The sequence below is a fragment of the Oenanthe melanoleuca genome, chromosome 3, assembly GCF_029582105.1.
Source record: "Oenanthe melanoleuca isolate GR-GAL-2019-014 chromosome 3, OMel1.0, whole genome shotgun sequence".
In the NCBI taxonomy this organism is placed as follows: Eukaryota; Metazoa; Chordata; class Aves; order Passeriformes; family Muscicapidae; genus Oenanthe; species Oenanthe melanoleuca.
In genome coordinates, this window is record NC_079336.1 from 58,098,693 (window position 1) to 58,120,577 (window position 21,885).

Genomic DNA, 21,885 nt, shown 5'->3' on the forward strand with positions numbered 1-21,885 from the left:
TGAGTTTTAATATAGTATTCAGAGAGCATTTTTTCGAATAAACAGCATTTTATTAATTGTTTTCCATTTTTTTTTTCTTCTGCCTCTCATTTCAGAACGGTTTGATCACCACTGTCCCTGGGTAGGCAACTGTGTGGGGAAAAGAAACTACAGATTTTTTTATATGTTTATTTTATCTCTGTCCTTTCTGACAGTCTTTATATTTGCATTCGTTATCACCCACGTCATCCTTCGTAAGTATGCTGGTGAAATCAGATTTCGTATGTAGCCATTTGCTTGAGTTTTTTAAGTTAATATTTTGATCATTCAAGATTTATTTATTTATTTGTTTGTTTGTTTATATGCCTTTTTTCTGAAACTTCACGATCCCCAATGAGTCCCATTCTGGTTTATATAGGCACTGGTCATGGTAGTCATTGGCCTGGCACTGGCTTTACCTTAATGCACTCCTAATTTTGAGATTTTTTTTTTTTTTTTTTTTTTTTTTTTTTTTTTTTTTTTTTTTTTTTCCTTTTATGGATGATTCATAGGAAAAGCATCACATATACTGTATGTTTAAGTATACAGGTAGTATCATTTACCTAAAGAACTTCCATGTGCTTTTTTAATTGTAAGCATGGGTCACTTACCATTCAGACAAAGAGGTAAATTACTAGAAAATAGATTGGAGCTATACTTTTTGTACTTTTGCTGATTAGCTTTACACCATTCTCAACCCTATTTTTAATGCATTATTTTCATTTACATAGACATTCTGAGAAAAACCAATTCATAACAGAGTGAATCAGAAATATTAATGAGTTTGAGACTGATCTTTATTTGTATTCTGGGGTGTGTTTGAGGTCAAAACTCTTTTGGCTACTGTCATTTTTTTCCATACCCCTAACTAATTTTGCTGGCTTCTATATGATGATGATGATGGTGACATTTATGATGGCAGGTTACATGACTTGTCTTAAAACACCTTTTGTATGTTGGGTTTTTTAACCCACTATAACTAGAAGTGCATTCTGTATTTTTCACTAATTATATAGGATATTGCCTTAAAGAGTGTTTCTTTAACCACTTCGGAAATGTGATCTGCTTATTCCTTTGTATTGCAACAGAAACCTGATAAAAATAATAATTGCAGTATATGACACATTTATAAAGCTAACTTGATAATGATAATATTCAGAGAATGTTTTACTGGGAAAAAACATGTCAGATTGTACTCAGTTTCTGGAATTGTTTACAACATGCAGGGAAAAGTATTTGAAGGAGCAGAATTCCTGCTCTTACTTTTCTTCACAAAACTATGATGCAAGCACTGAGAGGCTCTTCTAGAGCTCAGAAATATATTTCATAGGCTAGAACCGGGATATGAATTTTGAGAGAGTCTGAATGAACAACTTGTTCACACTACAGCATTTCCAATACCAGTTTAAAAAAGCAGAGATAAGATGTATATATTTTTTCAAAAAGGAAAATTATTATAAAAATATCATTTGCCATCAATACTTAAGTGCTTGTTATTTATCTGGGCATACATACACATATATTCATACACACCTTTTACATTTAAGAAGAAAGACACATGGGTTTTTTTCTGAAATCTTTGCTAGTGTTCATTAGTTGAAAACGTTCCTAGTCTGACAATGTAAAGCTATTTTTGATACTACCCTACCTTTGTTTCACAAGGACTTCAGTGCTTTTTTCTTTAGTTTTCAGTATATGAATTATCAATATAATGTCAGTATTTCATGTTTTGTATGTTAAGTAGGTTTATCTAGTAGATTTTAAGTTTACAGTGTCCATACCTAACTCTTGAGTCTGTAGACCAAGAGTGGAGTAATTAATTGTGTCTGTGTGGTTGAGAAGCACTTAAGCATTGTGTAGATGTTACAGATTACATATAATAAATGTTAAATGCTGAATTGCCTGTCAGCTGCAAAATATTCTTGCCATGGAGGTTCATCTACCTAGGATGAGACAAGAAAAAACATCCTTAAGTTCTAAAGATCAGTTAGTCCTCAAAGGCAATGGAAGCAGGTACGAAATGTGATTAGTACCTTGATATTTAATTGATACACTGGAGCTTCAAGCCCAGCTTTCAAATTTGTCTGCTACAGTCTTGATAGTGTCCAAAAAAGAGTTCTTTACAAATAACGTTTTCTTATCACTCCACTCTCTTTGTGCCTACCATACCTCTAGAAGTCCTCCTGTCTATTTTTCTGATAATTACCACTCAACAATTTGTGTTCTGTTTTGTAGCTCTTCAGTTCTTTAGCTGAAGCTAACTGTTAAGCAGGATTCTCAGTTACTTAATCTGAACCTTTACTCTTGGCATAGACTGCTTTTTGTTAGTGTGGCTGAAGGAAGTCTCAGTTTTTAAACCTCAGACTCTGACCTTCCTGCAATATTTCAAAGTCATACAAAAGTCCTGACAAAATTATTTTATTTTAATGCCTCTTGATTTAGACAAAAATTTTTAAAATTTGCTTATTTTTATAGTACATCTTGCAAGGTGGCATTTTATAAATTTTTGGTGGACCTAAGTGGTGATGAGATGTAAGATACATCTTTTTTTTTTCTGTGGCCTTCTGAGGCATACATTGGAAATTTGTTCTTTCTGGGTTTAAGAATATGTGCACATAACATTATTAAAGATAATAAAACTAATTTTTAAGTCAGTTGTACCAAAGGTGCTGTCTTGCAAGATTATCTTCCCTCTCCCCAAATTGAACACATTTCCAGTAGTATTATCTGTATTTACAGTTACTTGTCTCTGTTTGAGGCATCAGTATTTCAACTGTTTGTTGCAATGAACAATCTTCCCCTTCTGATGTTTTGGGCACTGCTTGGAGGAGTATGCCATCAATATGGCATAGAAATCACACCTATCTGCTGCCATTGCCATTAAAGATGCTAAAAATAGTAAGAAGGCAGGGAAAGTTTCACTAGTCTTATACCCTGAGAATGAGAACCAATTACAAGAGTCTGAAAAGGCTTGAAAATACAAGGTAAGTAACTTCCCACTTGTAACAATAAACAGTAAAATTGACCAGATAGGTCTAGAGAATTACACATATATTTCCGTATTCTTGTCAAGATTCTTCTCTCCATACAGATCTTCAGATGAATTTAGCTAAGTGGAAAATTTTTGCTGTGGGGAAAACTTTCAGCATTTAAATCATTTATGATATTCAGGAAAGTTCAAACTGTGTGCCTGTAGCTATGTCAGATTAAGTCAGCTACAACAAATTCACTTGTTGCAATCAACAAATTGTCAAATCACCCTTTTTGATTAATATCTCATGGTTATGGAACCCAAGTGCTTTTTTACTTTGCATGCTTCTGCATTTCTAGTTGATGGGCTCTTTTGAGTTGATGCTTCTTTTGAGCTCTTTTCAGCTACTAGATTGTCTTTTATTTGCCTGAAGGCAACAGTAACCAATGAGAAAAATCTTCTGTGTAGGTGCAGTAGGAGCAGAATTATAGATAAGAGACTTGCTTCCAAAACAAAGGATGGAAAGTTGGGAATCTGAGTTTAGAGAATAAATTTTCCAAGTCAAAAAGTTACTTTGAAAAATAGTATTTCGAAGTGAAACAGAAGGTTATAATTTTTTCTTTTTCATATTAGGTCTAAAAAGAGCAGGGCTGATCACGAATCTTGTTCATGGGAAAGTATGTGTGCATCAATTTGGTATGACTTGAGAAAATATCCTGCAGATGTTAAACCTGATAAGTTGCTCAAGGGCTTTTTTGATGTTGTTGTTGCTGCTGAACAACATATTCTCAGATTCATATTGTAAATCTATTCTATGGTTATTTGTTTATCTTCAAATGTTAATTGTTTTAACTATAGTAAAAACAGCCCATGGTCCCATTTCTTACTTGGCTGGTAATTTTGGGTTCTATTTCTACAGGTTCTCAACAAACAGGGTTCCTCAATGCTCTGAAGGACAGTCCTGCAAGATATCCTTTCACTGATACATGGTGTAGATTTCGTTGCAAAATAACATCTGATATGGTTTTGCTTGTTTCCTTTCTCTCATTGAATGTGTCCTTTTAGACTTTATCAGTTAATGATTTCGTTACTTCCTGCACAATAGGATTTCTTGCTACATGTTGGAGGTAGGAAAGAGACTATAGCCTGGAGTGGTTTTTATTCTTCATGTTTTGCAGACCAGTACTCTTGACAAAGATCTGTAGTTTCCATGTCCATGAAATATGCTTCATGTTTTGTGATGGAATTCATAAATACATTTTGCATGAGACATGCTGTGGTTTCACTAAAATTATTCAAGAATTGTTCTGGTTTACAACTGAAGGTATACAAAATGGCTGATTCTTTTCAGGATGGAAAAGGTAGATTTTGGTACAGCAGACACAGCATACTTTCCTTGAAGAACTCCATTTCTGAAACTATTATTTGTGTTTTTAGAGAAGTCATTTTCAAATAGCAACTTGTGTTAAGTTACACAGTGGTATGTAAATTGCATACACAGGGTCTACTATTGTTGTTCAGCTTGGAAAAGAACAAGACTCTGGGGAGATCTCATTGTGGTCTGTCAGTATATAAAGAAGTCTCATAAGAACAACAGAGAGACTTCTTAGCAGAGCCTGTAGTGACACAACAAGGTTTTAAGATGAGAGAGAGTGGATATAGATTTGCCATAAGAAAGTTTCTGCAATGAGAGTGTTGGGACACATGAGCAGGTTACCCAGAGATTTGGTCGCTGCCCCATCTCTGGAAATGTTCACAGCCAGGTTGGATGGTGCTCTGAGCATCTAGTGGAAAGTGTCCTTTAAGATTCTTCCCAGCCCAAGCTGCTCTGTGGTTCTATTCTGTAAATGCTCCATGCACTTCTTTTCACTTTGTGGGACCTTCTGTATATTTTCTACTCAGTGAGAATGGAGTCAGAAAACAGCTAACATAATGAAAAAACGGGAAACTGACAAAAGTTCTGTTTAGGTTCTGTACAGACAGTAAGTTCTCATTGCTTATGTATGTGTTTTGAATGCTTCCTGTCTGAGTAAACAGTTTTCACCTCTCACAAAGACACTATAAAAAGAATTTTTTCCCATTTGTCCATTGTGCCTCACACATTTTGCATTTCCACACAAAGGTAGGAGGAAAAAACTCCTATGTCATTCATAATTCTGTATAGACTGTTTCTGGGTCATTTTCCCAAGTGTCAGATTCTGCAGATATATTTTTTTGTGTTCTTGTCGTCTTCAGGTAGAATCACTGAGCTGTTAAACTCCCTTTTTAAGCAAAGCCATGTTCAGGTTTTTCTGCACAAATAATTTTAAAAAGCACAAACAAACAGCTCTAAATAGCACAACAGTGGCTTCAAAATAAAACAATTACAGTCAATTCTAACAAAAGGTAATTATTTCAAACTGTTTTCAAACTGAGAATAGCTTTCAGTTGTCTTTAAATCAAAAGGTAATTGCTTATGCATTTGAGGATTTTTGTACAGGAACAATGGCCTCATAATTTATAATTGGTGTTCAGAGATATGCTGCCTTAAAAGGCTTAGTAGCACATCTTGCAAAAATGCCTGATTTGATAGTGATACGTTGGACAATTTAAAAGTTAGGTTACAGTTAATTACAGTAAAAATTAGATCGTCCAAATAGTATTGGGAATGCTGCTTTGGAGCCAGTCAATTCAGCCACAGAGAGCATGGCCATTTCAATCTTACTAACAACCCCATCTGTGTGAGATGCTAAGGGAAAATTATACTGTGTGATGCTAGTAAGATACTATACCATATTATACTAGAAGGTTGTACTTTGTTGAGAATGTATTGCTTTTTTGTGTTTGTTTTATAGTTAATGCACTTAGGTTGAATCAGTGAATTCTGGTTAATTTGACATAAACTACCCCTGCTGTTCTCGAGTTGTTTTTGGATCCTTGTGTGAGGAACTGAAAAATGTCCCTTCCTGTGGGGAATTGAAAGAAGCCTTGAACTGAAATAAATTCCCTTTACCCCCCATCAGTAGGAATTGCAACGTAGAGGGTGAAACTCACTTTTCAGTACCCTTTTGAGTGAAATTGTGCTGAGAAGCATCCTGTTGGCAGTATGTTCAGGTTGCAGGGAGATCTTTGCCCTCTAAGGTTCTTCTTTTCTGACCTGGTGAATCTTCTTCCTGGTGTGCAGATTCTACCCAACAGTGCTCATCTGCAGCCTTCCTTACTATTTCTACTCTTTCACAGCCCAGTTTGTATTGTACATTATGTTTTGGGCTGTTTCCTTCTTTTACATGTTTTGGAACCCTCTGCAAACAGTGTTTCCTTACCCATTATCCCTTGTACTCCTTGCTTTAGCTGTGGCTGTTGCAGACAGTCAGAGTTCCTATCTTGTGTTGGTTTGAGTTCACACAGCCTGAGGAGGAAATGAGAGGCAGAGAGTAGTGACCGTGCTGCTCAGCAGCAAAGTGCACTTTGGTCATCCTGCTGCTTTTGGAGTAGATCTGCTCAGAATGCAAATGACTCTTTTCTGGCTTTAAACCACTCTGATTGAAATAGGTTCTGGGGAAGATTATGCAGACACTTCATGTATCACAGTTCATTAGGGCTGAGCAGCCCTGCAATACAAAACTCTTCAATTTTAACTAATGTTAGGATTTTTTATTGCAAGTATTTATGTCCATCCATGCCATTTCCAGGCTGTGTCTCCGTGTAAGGGTGAGGAACTGTCATATTTTTCTGCTATTGATAGGTTCAGTGATAAGGGTGTTTTTCCTGTGTTCTAAGGCTGTGTCCTTGTTCTGGAAAATTTTGAGTTTGCGTTGTCTTGGAAACTGACTTCACTAAAGGTTGATATGGTTAATATACAGATTATTTTTATCCTATTCTTTTCTCATCATTTTGTTCCTAGTCATGAATTTTATGTATTTTTCTAGGAACCAAAGCATTCTTTTCTGTTGATTTGTGTTCCCTAAAAGAAAAAAAAAAAATTGATGTGTTATAGAAATTAGTGTTCTCAAAGTAGATGTATTCTGAGTTCATGACTATTTTGTGTAAATAAATAAATAAAAGCTATAGAAGGAAGCCTTCTACAAAAAGTTTGGAAAGTTCCTCTTCATGCTTGATTCTATAAAGTTTAGAATCAACTTTATTGTCTTATTTCTGAGATGATGACTCCTTTAGAGTTAAAGGAATTATAAAAACTGTAGTAAGTATGCAATGTTGAGTGCTGACTGTTTTTTTGAGTATACCAATCGGTGCATGTGCACACCTTTGCTGCTCCCTTGGAGGTGAATGTGCTCCTCCCTACATGTCCCAGTGCTGTTCCCTGTAAGTCACACATGAAAGCACTCCACATGCTCCCATCTGTGTATCTCAGGTGTGCAGCCCCATGCATTGCCCCTCATACCAGCAGTCTGCTGGCTGGACACACTCCTCACAGTGTTTGGCTGAGGTGGTGCTGTGTCTGGGCTAGGCAGATGCCTGGAGTTTATTTTTTGCTGACCCCTTTGAAGTATTCCAGAGGTCTCAAAGGACTTGTGCACTGCCTTCAATTTTGTGATTTTAACTACTTGTTACTGGATTTTTTTCCCATTTGCATATATTTCCTTGACTTTTAATTACTGTGCTGGAAGCTGTGGTGTGTTTTTTCTCAGTATGGTCCATTGTTGGCCTCTCAGGTTTTCATACATATTTGATCAGCTCCAATCAAACAACAAATGAAGATGTAAGTTTGTAGTATATTTCTACATATATATTTCTGAATACCAATGTGGGGATTTTTCGCAAGTCAGACATGTCTGCATCATTCTGTGAATACCTTAGTGAGAAAGAGGGAAAGGTCATGCTTGATTCAAAAGATCAGATGAAATCTTTTTTACTATATTTGTTGTGATTTGAAGATGTGCTCATTATATACATAGTATGTTCATTTTGGTTTACACACATAGGATCTCTGTCTTGAAACAGTAAAACACAGGAGGGAGGAGGCAAACAAGTATATTTTATACAGTAGGAAATTAAGTATTTTTCGGTATCTCCTTTTCAGTGGAAGTGGTAAATATTCTTTAACTCAAAAATTGCTTACTGTAAAACTTGAAAAGTGTGTTGGAATTCTCTAAACAAAAATTTCATTCTTTATTTTATCTTACCTCTGAAGGCTTTTTGCCATTTTGAGGTCCAAAACCCTCTGGCAAGGAGTATTATCATTAATTTAAAGATCAACTTTCTCCTTTCTACAGCTATTAATTTCACATACAGGATTCCTTTGTTTTGGTATTGAATTATGCTTAGCTGTGTATGGAGTCTTCATGTGTCCTTCCCCAGCTAAAAGGAGAAATGTGTAATGAATGAAAGGAGAAAATAAAATTAGCTAGGGAGCTAATGGTATAAAAAGCTTTTGGAAATGTAATAGGTGATGTAACAAAATACTTCAGGCTTTAAGTTATTTTATTGTAATTTCCTATTGTACATTTTTCATAGGTATCTGGTAGATATAAAAGTAGCATCTTCAGTACTGTCAAATATGTTTTGTTTTTGTTTAAGGTCACAGCTAAAATTACACATTTTACAGTAAATATTAATCAACCAGAAAAGCACTTTCCAAGCAGGATCAAAATGAATTGTGCCTCAGCATCTAGTATCAGAGCAAGTAGCCTGACTTGGAAGAAATTTACCTTGTTAATAAGGCAGATGAAATACTTGGTTATTCCTTGGTTATTAGGTTTCTGCCAAGATTGTCTCTCTAGATGGACTTAGTGTGCTTCCACACACTTCCCTCAAATAAATCTCTTCTAGATTGGTGAAAGATACATAGCAGGGAACTGCAGCAGGGAACATGTCTGAATATCAAGTAAACAGTTCAGTAATTAAATTTAAAACATAAATTCCCAATTGAATACTGCAAGACATTTTACTCAGGCTTTCAAGTATCTCACAAACAGAAAAAGCAAACTGGCTAAGGGAAAATGTAATATGCAGTAAAAGGTAGCAATAGCTGCATTTGCTTTACAATTTTAGAACCATTTGTGAACTTTAGGGAAGATAATGTTGTGTGATACTGCACAGCTTGAAAACTTACCCATGAGTATGGAAAAGAAGTGTTCTGTTGCTGGCTTTCATCATTTTTTGCAATTGAGCCTCTTCTGTAAAATGTGCTATTATATTTGTAAAATTGAACTTGGACCATTATGTTTAGATGCTAAAATTCCTGCTTCAAGTATATTGATCTCTTGAGATTGTGGGTTGTCTGCATCTGTGGAGGTAAAGTATGAGCTTGTAGGGTCCAGGCTTCATAACAACCTAAAACTTAAATTGTTCAGAAAGTGTCATTATGGATTTTCTGTGGTCTCTTCTGCAAGTAGCATGTTGCAACCTTAATTTCTCACAGCCATTTTCTGTATTGCATTGCATGTGATACATATTGTTCATATCTCTTCAGATTAAAGGATCATGGTCAAATAAAAGAGGTAAAGAAAACTATAATCCCTACAGTTATGGCAACATCTTTACTAATTGCTGTGCTGCTCTCTGTGGGCCCCTCTCTCCAAGGTAAGAGTATCAAAAGTATTGTTAGCATAAATGAAGCCATTAAAAAATAACTCTTTTTGATTATTTGAGTTTATTCAACAAAATGAAAGTTTTGGATTAGTGTCTGTTAGAAGCTTTATGTTTTTGTTCTGTGGTAAAGAGATAAGTTGGTAAATTATGTTTAAACTAAGTTAGTTATCAAATCCTGTAAAATTACATCTGAAATGCAAATAATCTTGTTGTTTGAACTTTCACCAATGCAGTTGATAGCTTAGAGCAAGAAAATATTTCTAGTAGTTGACTGTTGCATGAAGATCAATCTAGTTTATGAAATTTTTACATACCTAACAAATGTGACATGAGTTGAGGAACCTTAAATCTACAACTAGCTTGATAATTGTTGATTTATGTCTTTTCAATCTGAAATGTTTTGTTTAAATGGACGGTATTTTTTTTTTATTTAATACTGTTAACATATATTCATTAAACTGATTTTGGTGGTCTTAAACTAAAGCAATTCCAAAGAACATAATGGACTATGTTTTGCTGAATACATTTTCAAGTTTTGGAAATCTGAAATATTTATATATTTGAGGTTGGAGATGTTTTTTCAGCTTGAAGAAAATGTAGTACAGAACTGAGACTAGAGAAATAAAACTGTCAGCCAGAAAAATGTAGTTCTTTTCTTATTCCAGTGCTCAGTGATTAGGCAGCTTATGTACTACATACACAGCAGAGGCCCAGTTTCACTGTAGAGAGGGGCAGAAAAACTTGTAGATAATTTTGTGGCCTATACCTTGGTTGATATGTTTTGCTTTGCCTGGAATTGCAAAGTTATGAATTGGAACAAGAAGAAGGAAAGTAAATGATTTTATGGTGCTGTGGCTCAGGTGTTTAACTGGAGTGAGATTTCTGGCTTTGTTAGAGGTGCTGCTCTTCTATGTGCAGTCAAAGTTCAACAGGGGAGACTGACATCTTTTCCTAAAGAGGGAGCAACAGAATTGAGATTTCCACATAAGGGGCTACCTCTGGTGAGACTGCATAGCTCTGTCTCTGCTTCCTGCCTGTGTGGATGTTGCCTGAAGCCAGCCTTTTAATTCTGCCATTTTGCTTTTGATAAAAGTATGTGACATAAAAGCACAGTGCCACTCTTCAAATTCTTTTGATTCCAAATGGAAATTTTTATTAAAACTACATCATGTTTCTCAGTAGATAAAAGAGTATATTAGGCTGATAAAAGTAGCAACACAGCAGACCAGTATTGGCTTCTGTGTTTTAGCAGAGTTTGTGCATTTTTTCCAAAATTCAGTGTAGCAACATTACTTATTTAGACATTAACATGTCTAAACCTCTCACAGAGGTTCTGCAGGGAGTCATTTTGTGACCATGGAGAAAAATTTACGGACTGTAACATTTAAAATATAAGCTTGCTTCTTTTACTTTTAATCTCAGCTGTGTCCCAAGTAACTAAATATTAAGTTTTTTCCTTAAATTCTGGAAAAGGGGCTTACCAGCAATGTCAGCTCAAAATTCAAAATGTTCAAGTGCCTTTGAGCATAAGTGCAGGTGAAGAGAGGATCTGTAACTAATCAAAACTTTTCTCACTTCTATTGATGATAATTTATAAATCTGTGCTAGCAAATTCAGGATGTATTTTACATGTCCTCGACAGTTACTTTCAAATCTTAATTTGATCCTTGGCTGTCAGCATATGTCTAACCAGTATGCTGGTGCAACAAATTATATAACTTCTTTAAGCTTCTTTAATATTCATCTAGGTTGTATTATTTCATTCTATGTAATTTGTTTATAATCTTACAAAGTTTTTTAATTACATTTAGTAATTTCTCCACAGAGTATTTTCTTAGAAATAAAAAATGTTATGAATACATCACTTTGGTAAGCACAGTGGAAGACTTGTTAAGTAGCTGTCAGGAAACATCTGGCAAGCTAAGTTGTCTGTCAGAAAAAAAGATGTACTTTTCTTCATTTTTGCTAAATTGTGTGATTAAGTAGTTTCAGTTTAGATGTGAAAGCTGGTAAAAAAAAGAACTTTTAAAAGAGGTACTCTTTTAAAAAATGTGCCCTGAGTGAGTTTTGCCATTTGTTTTTTCACCTGTGGTTTAAAATTCTTAGGTTTTATGGTACCTGCTGGTAAGGTTCTAAGTCTATTGTCTGTGATAAAAATCAAAAAAAGTAGCAGTATATGTGATTGTATGACAGGCAGTATCACAAGAACAAGTACTTTACTGATGAGTAGAAAGTGAAGTCTAGTACTTCTTTTGACTAAAAGGAGACATTAGAAAGTATTGGTGAGGTATTAAGGTCTGTTGTATGACAGAAAGTTTGTCTTTCTTTTTATTGAGAGGAGATAGTTATTGATCAGCAATGTCTCTAATACTTTTCCTTTACTGTGATTATTCTGTAGCTTGATTGACAGAAGAGGATTTATACAGCCAGATACACCGCAATTAGCAGGACCATCAAATGGCATTACCATGTACGGGGCCACACAGTCTCAGAGCAACATGGTAGGAATCATCCCATAGTGTTGTTCATCAAGATTCCTGTGAATGTTTTTCTTCTCCACTTTCATGTGAACTAATAACTAACTGGATACAGCTGACACACTGGGTGGAATGAGTTGTTTAATAACAGTAAAGAAAAAAAGCAAAATCCAAGTCTCTTTTTAATGTACGTTTCACACAGTGTAATAGTTACTGCTCATGGATTCTTAAAAAAAAGTCTTTTCTACGCTGTTGATTTATTGAATATACTGGTATTTTGATTTTTGCTGTTGACACCTACTGTGTTTTGAACTGGACTATTCAAGTATTATGGACTTACTCTGGTTCATCGTTTTCCAGCTAATTGTTATTTTGTGTGGCACTTTCTTCATACTCCCATTTCCTTCTTTGCTTGTACACTGTGGTTTTGCATAGACTAATGTATTTTAAAAAGCAAAGATGAACAAAGAGGAGTTTCTAGGGGAGAAATACTTTGAAGAAAGAGCAGGAGGACTCTGAACCCGAACAAAAAATAGCAACTGGATTGTTACAACAAAAGTTTTTTGAACATCTTTGAAACTGTGCCATTAGTATTTACTTTGTTTGTTTGTTTTTGTTGGTAACATTGGCTATCATAATGGAGGATAGGATTTCCAGTGCCAAGAAGAAGAAAATAACTGGAAAGAGGTCTTTTTCTGAAGGCAGCCATCTCGCATCTGTGCCTATTTCTGAATTGTCGTCCACATATCTTCACAGTATGTGGGTTCTAATACTTTGTCAAAGAAGTCATGAATTATGGATACCCTCCCTCTGCCAAAAAAGAGGAAGCCATGAGGCCTTCTGACATAGTTCAGCCTTTCTTTTGAATAAAAGAAGAAGAGACATGCTCTTCCCAGACAGATTAGTTTTAGTGTCACTGATGAACTCATATAAAAATTTTGCTGTAGTTCTTAAGCTGGTTTTACTTAATGTTTTGAGAATTAAATAGATTTTTTAGTTTCTTTAATAAGAAAATGTATTAGAGACATGGTATTAAATCTAAATCTTCTGAGGTGCAGTTCAGCAGAACAAGGTAATGCTCTACATAAATTTTACTCAAAATATTATAACTGTGAAGAGAGAAAAGGGAGTTATAAAAAAAAAAAACAGAAAGCAAACACTAGAAATGGGCTGAGGCCTTTCAGGGATTACCCAAACTTTGACACTGTCAAGGCTTCTTATTTGTGAGGATCATAAACCCACAATGTGTCCATGGCATTAAATTGTCTTATTATTGCAAGAATTTAGACACTATAATTATTCCTAGATATTGCCAATTTGGTAAAAAAAATTACTACATTTGTCTCTAGAAATGAAGAAATCTATTCTGGTATGACTTTAAGTCAAACAGGTTACTGTTAAAATTTTAGAGAGTACTATCTCTAATTACACAAATTCTTCAAAATTTCTTCTTATATCCTAGAACACCACACCACATGAGCTGAGAAAAGCCTGGGTTCTTTAACAGCTATCAGAGTCGTTAGGAGATGTGCAGATTTCACTCCTGAAAATGACACCTTAAAAAAAGCTTGAAAAATGTAATATGTCTTGTTTGGTTTGAAGGAATATTTGTGAAGACTGTAATGCCATTTTTCTCAGGGCATCTTTTCTCTTGGTCTGTATTCAAGACCAATTGATTTCTAAGGACTGCTGGCTATCAGCGTTATAATTTCTTCCTTGAGTTTTGTTGTAAACTATTAAAGACTGGCTTAGATTACCCATCTCTCTAACACTATTTTCCCTTCCCTGTCAAAGGGGATATTTCTAGTACTGGAGCTGGTATTACTATGATTAAAGACAAAGTGAAATTCCTCAACTTACAGGAGCATGTGTAGATTACAGCTGTAGACCACAGTACTTCTCAAATGGCAGATGTATAAATTGGCCATTTATACATCATCAGAGACATTTATACTATTTTAGTAAGCTTAATGCTTTTGATTACAAGAAATAAATTACTGGAAGTCTGAAGTGTGTTTCAGTACACCTTTGTAGTGTGTCTCTTGATTTTATTGCAGAATGTATTACATCAGGTCTTCATGTCTAGATGTTACTCTGCTTAATTCACAGTGTGCTAAAATATCTCTCTTCCATGGATATAAAATAAAGATTTAAATGATCATATTCTCTCACACTTGTCTTCTCTTATTCCTTCCCTCTTTCATTTCCCTTCCTTCCCTCTAGTCTTTTACAGAATCAGCTAGGTTGGAAAAGACCTCTGAAATCTAATCCAGCCTATGACCAAACACCACCTTGTCACCTAGACCTCGGCACTCAGTGCCGCATCCAGTCTTTTCTTAAACACCTCCAGGGGCAGTGACTCCACTGCCTCCCTGGGCAGCCCAGTCCAATGTCCAGTCACAGTCTGTCTGTGAAGAACTTCTTCCAAATGTCCAACCTAAACCATCCCTGGTGCAGCTTAAGACAACGTCCTCTTGTCCTGCCACTGGTTGCCTGGGAGAAGAGCCCAACCTTCACCTGGGTAAAACCTCCTTTCAAGGAGTTGTAGAGAGCAATGAGGTCTCCTCTGAGCCTCATCTTTAGGCTAAACAACCCCAGCAACTTCTTATAGGCATCATAAATCTAAATAGAATCCTTGTGCTTCACCCAATGAGTCTCTTGTCCCTCATTAAATCTCTGTGGGTTGCTTAGTATAATACTCAGTTTTCATTTATTTTAATGAATCTTTTAGCGTAGCCTCATTTCTGCCGTTAGTTCAAAATAAATATCCGGCTAAGTGTAAAGTTGCCAGACGCTGGTTTTCAGTGCAATACATTATCTCTTATTCAGGATACCGTTTGTGGGGCACTCTTTCTGTATTTAACAGCTTTTGTGGTGATTTTGCCTCTGAGACTTTGAATATTTTGTGCATTATCTACCCTACTCGTGGTAGTGACCCAGTTTGTGACAATCTCAGAAAGTCAGACTTGTAGCTATAATCAGTGCTTGATAGACCCATACTGTGATTTTGGGGTTTTTCTAGATCTTTATAGAAGAGGTTTTTCTCATGTACTCTCCATAGTATCTAACTTGTTTTAATAAAAGCTGTATCTATATTTACTTCCATGAAGGCTGGAAGCGCATACAATTATTTTCCCGGTGCATTCCCAGTGTTTTTGATTTCTTTTCCAATATAATTTGAAAATAGTCTTGTAAATTCGTTAGCCAACTTCTTAATATCCTTATCTACATGTAAAACATGGTCACTTGGAGCTGATAATCTGCAGATCTGGTAATTTCCAAAGTATTTTCCTATTGCATTTTGTTGCTGAAAATTTTTATGAGTTCAGCATGAGTTTGATTACCCAAGTATTTTCCTTAAGAATTTTTTTGTGTGACGAGTAGTATCTTGCCGATTATGAAATTATAATTTTCTCTGTAATTTATTCCTTTTCATTCACTTTAAAGTTTATTTTCTTTGAGTTCTGAAAAAAGTTGGTTTTTACCCATAAATCCATCAATTACCACTACTTGGGTCTGGACCATTGTAGTACTTAATTTTATCTTAAAAGCTGGAGTTGATTATTGGGGTTTGATATAGGGTGTTTTATTCGTTAGTGATCCGTTAGGAGGAAACACAGGATTTGTCTCACTCCGTGAAGATTTTAGAGGAATTAGTTTGGTTTATATTTACTATAATGTCTCTAGGAATTCTCTGATGCCTTACAAAATGGTAGACTTGGCTTCTGTTTGACTCTGTGTCAGGACAGGTTTATTTGCTTGTGTTTAAGAAATTTCCTTACATTCCTGCATTCCTGGGAATCTCTTCAATGTATACATAGTTTCATGTGTACCAAATTCCCTTGTTTCTAATTCTCCATTTTTTTTCCCTGGATTTAAGTTCTTTAAAGTGTTTTCTTATGTGTATGTACTACTGAAAATTGTAGGAACTATAGTGCATGCACTACGTTTATTACCAGTGATAAGTGCAGAAAGTCTTTTCCCACATGTTCACTTAAGTATTTGTTACTGATCTGGAAGTAGATCCAGTAGACTCAGGGAACATTAACTCTGATCATCCTAGTGTACTTTTCCTTTGCTTTTCGTATTTTCATGATTAGGAGGAAGTATTTCTATCATGACAGTAACAGAATTGGCAAGGACCTCAGCCCCATTTTGCTGGGAGTTTTGCGAGTGTGTTTCCTTTTATATTGACTGATGTACTTCCCAGATGCCCAAAAGAGAGCTCAGGGTTCTTACCAAGTCAACATTACCACAGTCAAGGTTGATGGAGGTTTTTTATTAATGCATTTTACCTCACAGGTAAAATGAGTTACAGGCACATTCAAATAAATCAATTTCAGCATTTTGCTTTGGATTGAGATATGTTTTAGGAGCAATTCTTTTGATAGTGCATGTTTACTGCATTTTTATTTACATCTCAGAGCAGTGTTGGAGCACATGAATTATATTTATTTTAGAAGATACACCTTTGGAATGCACCCAAGTTGCTGTAAGTGTTCTCAGATTTTCAGTCCATAAGAACAAACAGTCTCCAATCTGAAGTAAAATTTTTGGCCCAAGTGTAGTTTCCCGTTTGGCTTCAGTTTCCCTTCACGGATCTACTCCTCATGCACTGGTCTCCTTGATAGTGAAGCCATTGACTTGGTGGGGTTTGTGGCTCAGTTGTGGCATAATACCTACAATACATTGATTTTGATTGTGAAATCCTACATCTGCTCTGTCCCTCCACTCTTTACCCATTTGTTGTATCCAAAATACGGTACTTCAGCAGCCTTCCTGTAACTTCATACCACTGTAAACCTCCTCTGAATTGTGTTGTCTATACTTTATTCAGAGATTGTGAGACTATTCTACCTGCTTTTCTCCATCTTCTGAGAACTGTAACAATTCTTGAATGTTACTAGAATTTAGGAAATTTTAAACTAAGTTTATTTAATATTTAAAGTAAATAATTCTGATTATTTCAAAATAATCACATTTAGAAATATATTGCCATGTACAACATTATCACGTATTTTCTATGTAGCTTAGAAAAAACAGATTTTCTTCAGGAAAGAAAAATTCCTTAGTTGTTTGTATTTATTATTTGTGGAATAAACTCAGAATTCTAGGTTTTGTCCAATTTGCTTTAATTTGTGCCTTTTTATGTGGAAATAAATAGATATCTAAAAAATTCTGTCATATATTTAGTTGAACTTCTGTACTTGTAGAACTTATTAAACTTGTCCTACCTTCAGAATCTGCTGTTTCTCTAAAGCAGTGGAAATTTTAAGTGAAAAATAAAATCAGCATATCTGATATAAGAAGATGCTGGTGAAATAATTTCTGAAGTAGATTTTTGTTATTTAGATTTCAATGCTTAGCCTCCTTTTTCTTAAAATCATAGGCTTTTCTGTTTCATTTGAAATTCTGGTGTTGGATAATTCATGTGATTACTAGCAGCTAAGACTTCCTGCCCTAAATTTCATTCAGTCAAGAGTGAAATAATGAAATCTAGGAAAAACCACCATGCCAACTCTGTAACAAATCTGACTTCCTTGTTTTAGTTTTGTGTTGGCTGTTTAGACTCAAGAATAGTCTACTTGTATATTATGTGTTGTTTTTATAGATGTTTTTGAGAGCCTCGTAGAACACACATACTTTTTCTGCAATAGTTCTTTTCAAAAGCTCTTTACAGCCTGTATTTTCCTAAGGATTTCATGCTGATCACTGTTGAACAGACAAGAAAAAGAAAACCTGAAATTTATCTAAATAAAAGGAGAGGCTTTAGGGAAGTGACAAGTGCATGGAAAATGAAGAGATATACAGCACCTGAAGTTTATAACACTATTTAATGGAGCTTTATGAGGCTACTTTGTCTTTTGATATTAATTTAACTGAAATGCAGTAGAGTTCTCTAGGAAGAAAATTAATTCAGACTATACAATGAGTTCAAGTAAATTATCTTAAGCTAATACAAAGCAGTGTACTTGTACTGCCTGGAACATGTTAATGATTTCCTTTTGAAGATCAGAGCTGAAGGTTCACTAAAGCAGTAAGTCAGCTTTTAACATTATTTGTTTTCAGTGTACCCCAGTGGTTATAAGCATTGCTTTGTTATTTATCTTGTTCTTTGGCTACTGCCTTTCAGAGAAAATAGGTTTTGTTGGTCTTTTTGAAGTTTGAAAACTCAGTTAACATATTTTTAAGGTCTGCACAGTAAGGTTGGTTGAAGTTTTAATTTAAATAAGCAGGTGTGAATAACAGGATAGTAATCAAGAATGAGTTATTCGAACTGAATTACTATTTGAAAGCTTGACTTTAAAAGATGCTGACAGTTTTCTTCTTAGTAAGGTACTTAAGTAAGGTTTGGGCTTTAAGGCTGTGAGTAATCCTTCTGAAATGATAGGGAAACCACTTCAGTTGTTTGGCTGGGGTTGTTCATAGTTTTGTGGGGGGAAAATTGTTTGCAATTTATATGAACTCAGTTTATGTAACAGGAGGTCAGTCCATTTATCTTTCTGAAAGCAGAAGTCTTGGAAATATGTACCTGAGTAAGGATTGAGCTTCTGCCTGTCAAAAGTGGTTGGTCTGGGAGTCCTAAACCACTTAGATGCCTTTTAAACACTGCCTGTCTATTATGACCAAGTAGTCTGCTTGCACACTTGCTGAATGTTAGGTGTGTGCATCCATCATTAAGCTATTCAGTGATGAAATTGGAGAACCTGAAAATAACAGAGGAAGCACTGTTAGTCATGGTTTTCATCATATAATAAAGGAGGCATAAGTCTTCCCATAAGATTTTGGAGACTGTATCACAGTGTCTTATTAAACTAAAATGGGCATTTTAGGGATTTGCTGTAATGTTAGTAACAATGGTTATGATCAGGAATATCTGAATAGATGATGGATCTGTAATATGTAGTAATTTGATAAAAATCTAAGAAGTCAGTCGTGCTTTAACAGAATACTTGAAATAACAGTGAATAGGTTGTCTTACCTCTGGATAGATTTTTATTCTGCTTGCTTGCCTCCAAATCTCCTTCCTTGCATTTGTAGTTGTATTCACTGATTGTAGTGTTTTTCTTACCCAGCAGAACTGTACTATGGCAAATGAATCTAACATTATTTTGAAAAACTGCAATGTTATAACTGATCAGGCTATGAATTTTTTTTTTCCTTAGAGGCTCTCAAAAATCATGCCAATTCTTCTTAAAGAAACTTAATTTGGCAGTAGGTATACTGCCCGCTTAGCAAGCTGGACGTTATTGAAATACATACCTGTATTGTCATCTCAAGGGATGGGGGATAATTTTTATAAACAGTTCTTAGGAATGGTGTAGAGCCAAAAAAAACCATTTCTGGTAACACTCGCTGAGCTTAACTGGATTTATATAATGCTGAATTTGGCTTGTTATTGAAACAGTGCTTGCCAGAAAAACTTGTGTTTTGTACCTTGATTCGTTGCATTGCCAGGATTAATCAAGAAACAGCCTAAAAATCATTAAGGTTGATGTCGATGCTTCTGCAATACTGCCTTGTTTCTACACATCCTCTGGAGTATAGTATAGGACATTCTCTAGAATTTATATATCATGTATTAAATCATGAGGAGGGAAAGATTTTACTCATGGAGCTTTATTACTAACCATGTAAGACATCTGTGTCAAAAGAATTCTTGCTTTGGAAAACCTCTGTGGTAGGTTAATTCCTACATGTGAAGATCAGTTAAAAGAAGAAAATTGCCTAGTTTTTTTTAAAGAACCTTTAAATGAACACTGTGGATGTATATCATAGTTTACTTTGGTAATAATCCAAAGCATTGGCTCAGTTATGCATGCCTTTCTTTTTTTCCTGGGCAGCATGCAATGGGATGTTTGGGTGGCTAACCATGGAATGATACTAATGGCTTTCTTTTTTTCTCTTCACATCCCATTCTTTTCCATACCTTTTTATCCATATTCTCCCTTTTTTTTCTGTTTTTTTTGCCTTATATGATTTTGACACCCTTCCATTCTACAGTGTGACCAAGATCAGTGCATTCAGAGCACTAAATTCGTTTTGCAGGCTGCTGCCACCCCTCTCCTACAGAGTGAGCCAAGCATAACTAGTGAAGAGCTCCCTTTACCAGGAAAGACTTCTATCAGCGGCCCTTGTGCAACTCTGACTCTAGGGCAGCCGACACCACCATCTTCTATGCCAAATCTCACCTCAGATTCAGGTTTGACAGACATCATACCATTAAAAGAGGAGCACGAAGGCCATCAGTTTCTCACTCCTGAAGAAGCTCCGTCACCCCCTGGGATGCTGCCAAGTGGAAGTCCTATTACACACAGCCATACGATGCACGTCCTGAGTCTGGCCAGCCAGGACTCACTGCATGAAGACTCAGTGCGTGGTCTTGTAAAGCTTAGCTCAGTCTGAACAGCTTTTCTGAACATCACACCATTTCCTGGTGTCTATACAAATCTGTGCTTAACAGGAATGACACTGCAGTACCACTGTAAGGCTTCGTAACATGCCTGTAATGGAAACTTTATCACTTAATGGAATCTACTAAAAGGACAAGTTTGTTTTTTTTCAGTGGAGCTATGGCATTTTTTTGACCACGTTGTTAACGGTTGTGCTTTGATGGTGACTGCATTTTACTTTCAAATAAAACCAGAAAAGGTCAATAATCTTGTTTCCTGAAGCTTGGGTACAGCAAGTTGGAAGTCAGCCTGTAACAAACACCATGTACAGTACAAAAGAGAGAGATTCCTGGATGTAAGTGTCATGCTCTGTGTTCTATGCTCTTGTAATACACACTTGTTATGGCTTACCACACCTGTGGCCAGAATGATCTGCACTTACAGATTGTTATGCTGTTATGCTACCAATATTTGAGATAGAAAATTGCCATTCCATTTGTTAATACAAAACAAAAGACTGCAGATGTGGATTTGCATGCCACGCTACAGTATGTGTTACAGTGGTGTTGGTATTAAGAGAAAGTGCTGCTTTTTTATTTGTGACTTTCAAAGTGCTGTTTCGTTTAAAGACAGTACAACAAACAAATTAATGGACTATATTTTTTCAAATTATTAAATTTTATTTTAAATTAATCAGTGGTGCCTAGAAGACGATGAATTACTGATTTGATCATGTTGCATATCATTTAACCTTCTGTTTAAGTGTTTAAGTGAGGTATTGTGTTGTGCCATACCACAAGATTCTTCCACTCCCTAATGTGATACGATTACCTGTGGACCTCCAATAAAAATGACATCCTCTATTTCGTGGACGTGTACAGTTATCCTTGCACAGTTTTCAAGGGGAAAGAGGGGGAAATCATGGCTTGTTGACAAAGTTTATTAAGATTTGACTGGAATACGTGTACATGTTAAAACTAGAGCGATGGAGGAATGACTGGTTACAATTTGGATTGCTTCACCTTTTTTTATGGCTTTGTTTAAGCTGTGCATTTGTTCCCATAGGAGGTCTTTATTTGGAACCAGTAGAATTAACTTCTGCTTGCACTGCAATTCAGTGTGACTGGAAGGTGAGGGGCTTAAGATTCAAGGAAAGAGAGAGCTTAGTGAAATAATCTTATATGATTAAAAGTCTGTAGCTGTTTCCCAGTCATAATTGGTCATTTATATCTGTCCTTTGATATTTTAAATGGAAATCTTGATTTCATTGAATTCTTCTGTGCTTTTTTTTTTTTTGCTTATTTAGGTAAAGCACAACTAAAAAGCTGAAGAGAATTTTATGAGTATTTTTTGTGACAGCTGAAGAGAACCTTAGTTAAGCTGAAAACCTGTAATAGCTTTAATACTGTATTTACCTGCTTTTCAGGGTGTGGAACCTGGATTCTTGTTTTCCTAGGACAAATTACATGCAGAATGAGCTTTATGTGATGTTTCT

At 35.5% G+C, this 21,885-nt stretch overlaps 1 protein-coding gene across 6 annotated transcripts in view; it reads left to right on the forward strand.

Moving 5' to 3' along the window:
* The window catches only part of ZDHHC14 (zinc finger DHHC-type palmitoyltransferase 14), a 91,360-nt gene extending 70,098 nt beyond the window's left edge, over positions 1-21,262 (forward strand). For 3 of the 6 annotated variants that reach the window (XM_056486268.1, XM_056486266.1, XM_056486267.1), the window contains 6 exons: positions 96-233; positions 3,909-3,957; positions 7,586-7,688; positions 9,402-9,511; positions 11,919-12,021; positions 20,002-21,262. In XM_056486268.1, the coding sequence (XP_056342243.1) occupies positions 96-233; positions 3,909-3,957; positions 7,586-7,688; positions 9,402-9,511; positions 11,919-12,021; positions 20,002-20,403 (905 nt within the window). In that variant the 3' untranslated portion in view covers positions 20,404-21,262. The remainder of the gene's footprint in view (positions 1-95; positions 234-3,908; positions 3,958-7,585; positions 7,689-9,401; positions 9,512-11,918; positions 12,022-20,001) is intronic. The other 3 variants (XM_056486270.1, XM_056486271.1, XM_056486269.1) reach the window with 1 other exon arrangement.
* Positions 21,263-21,885: the final 623 nt, after the last annotated feature.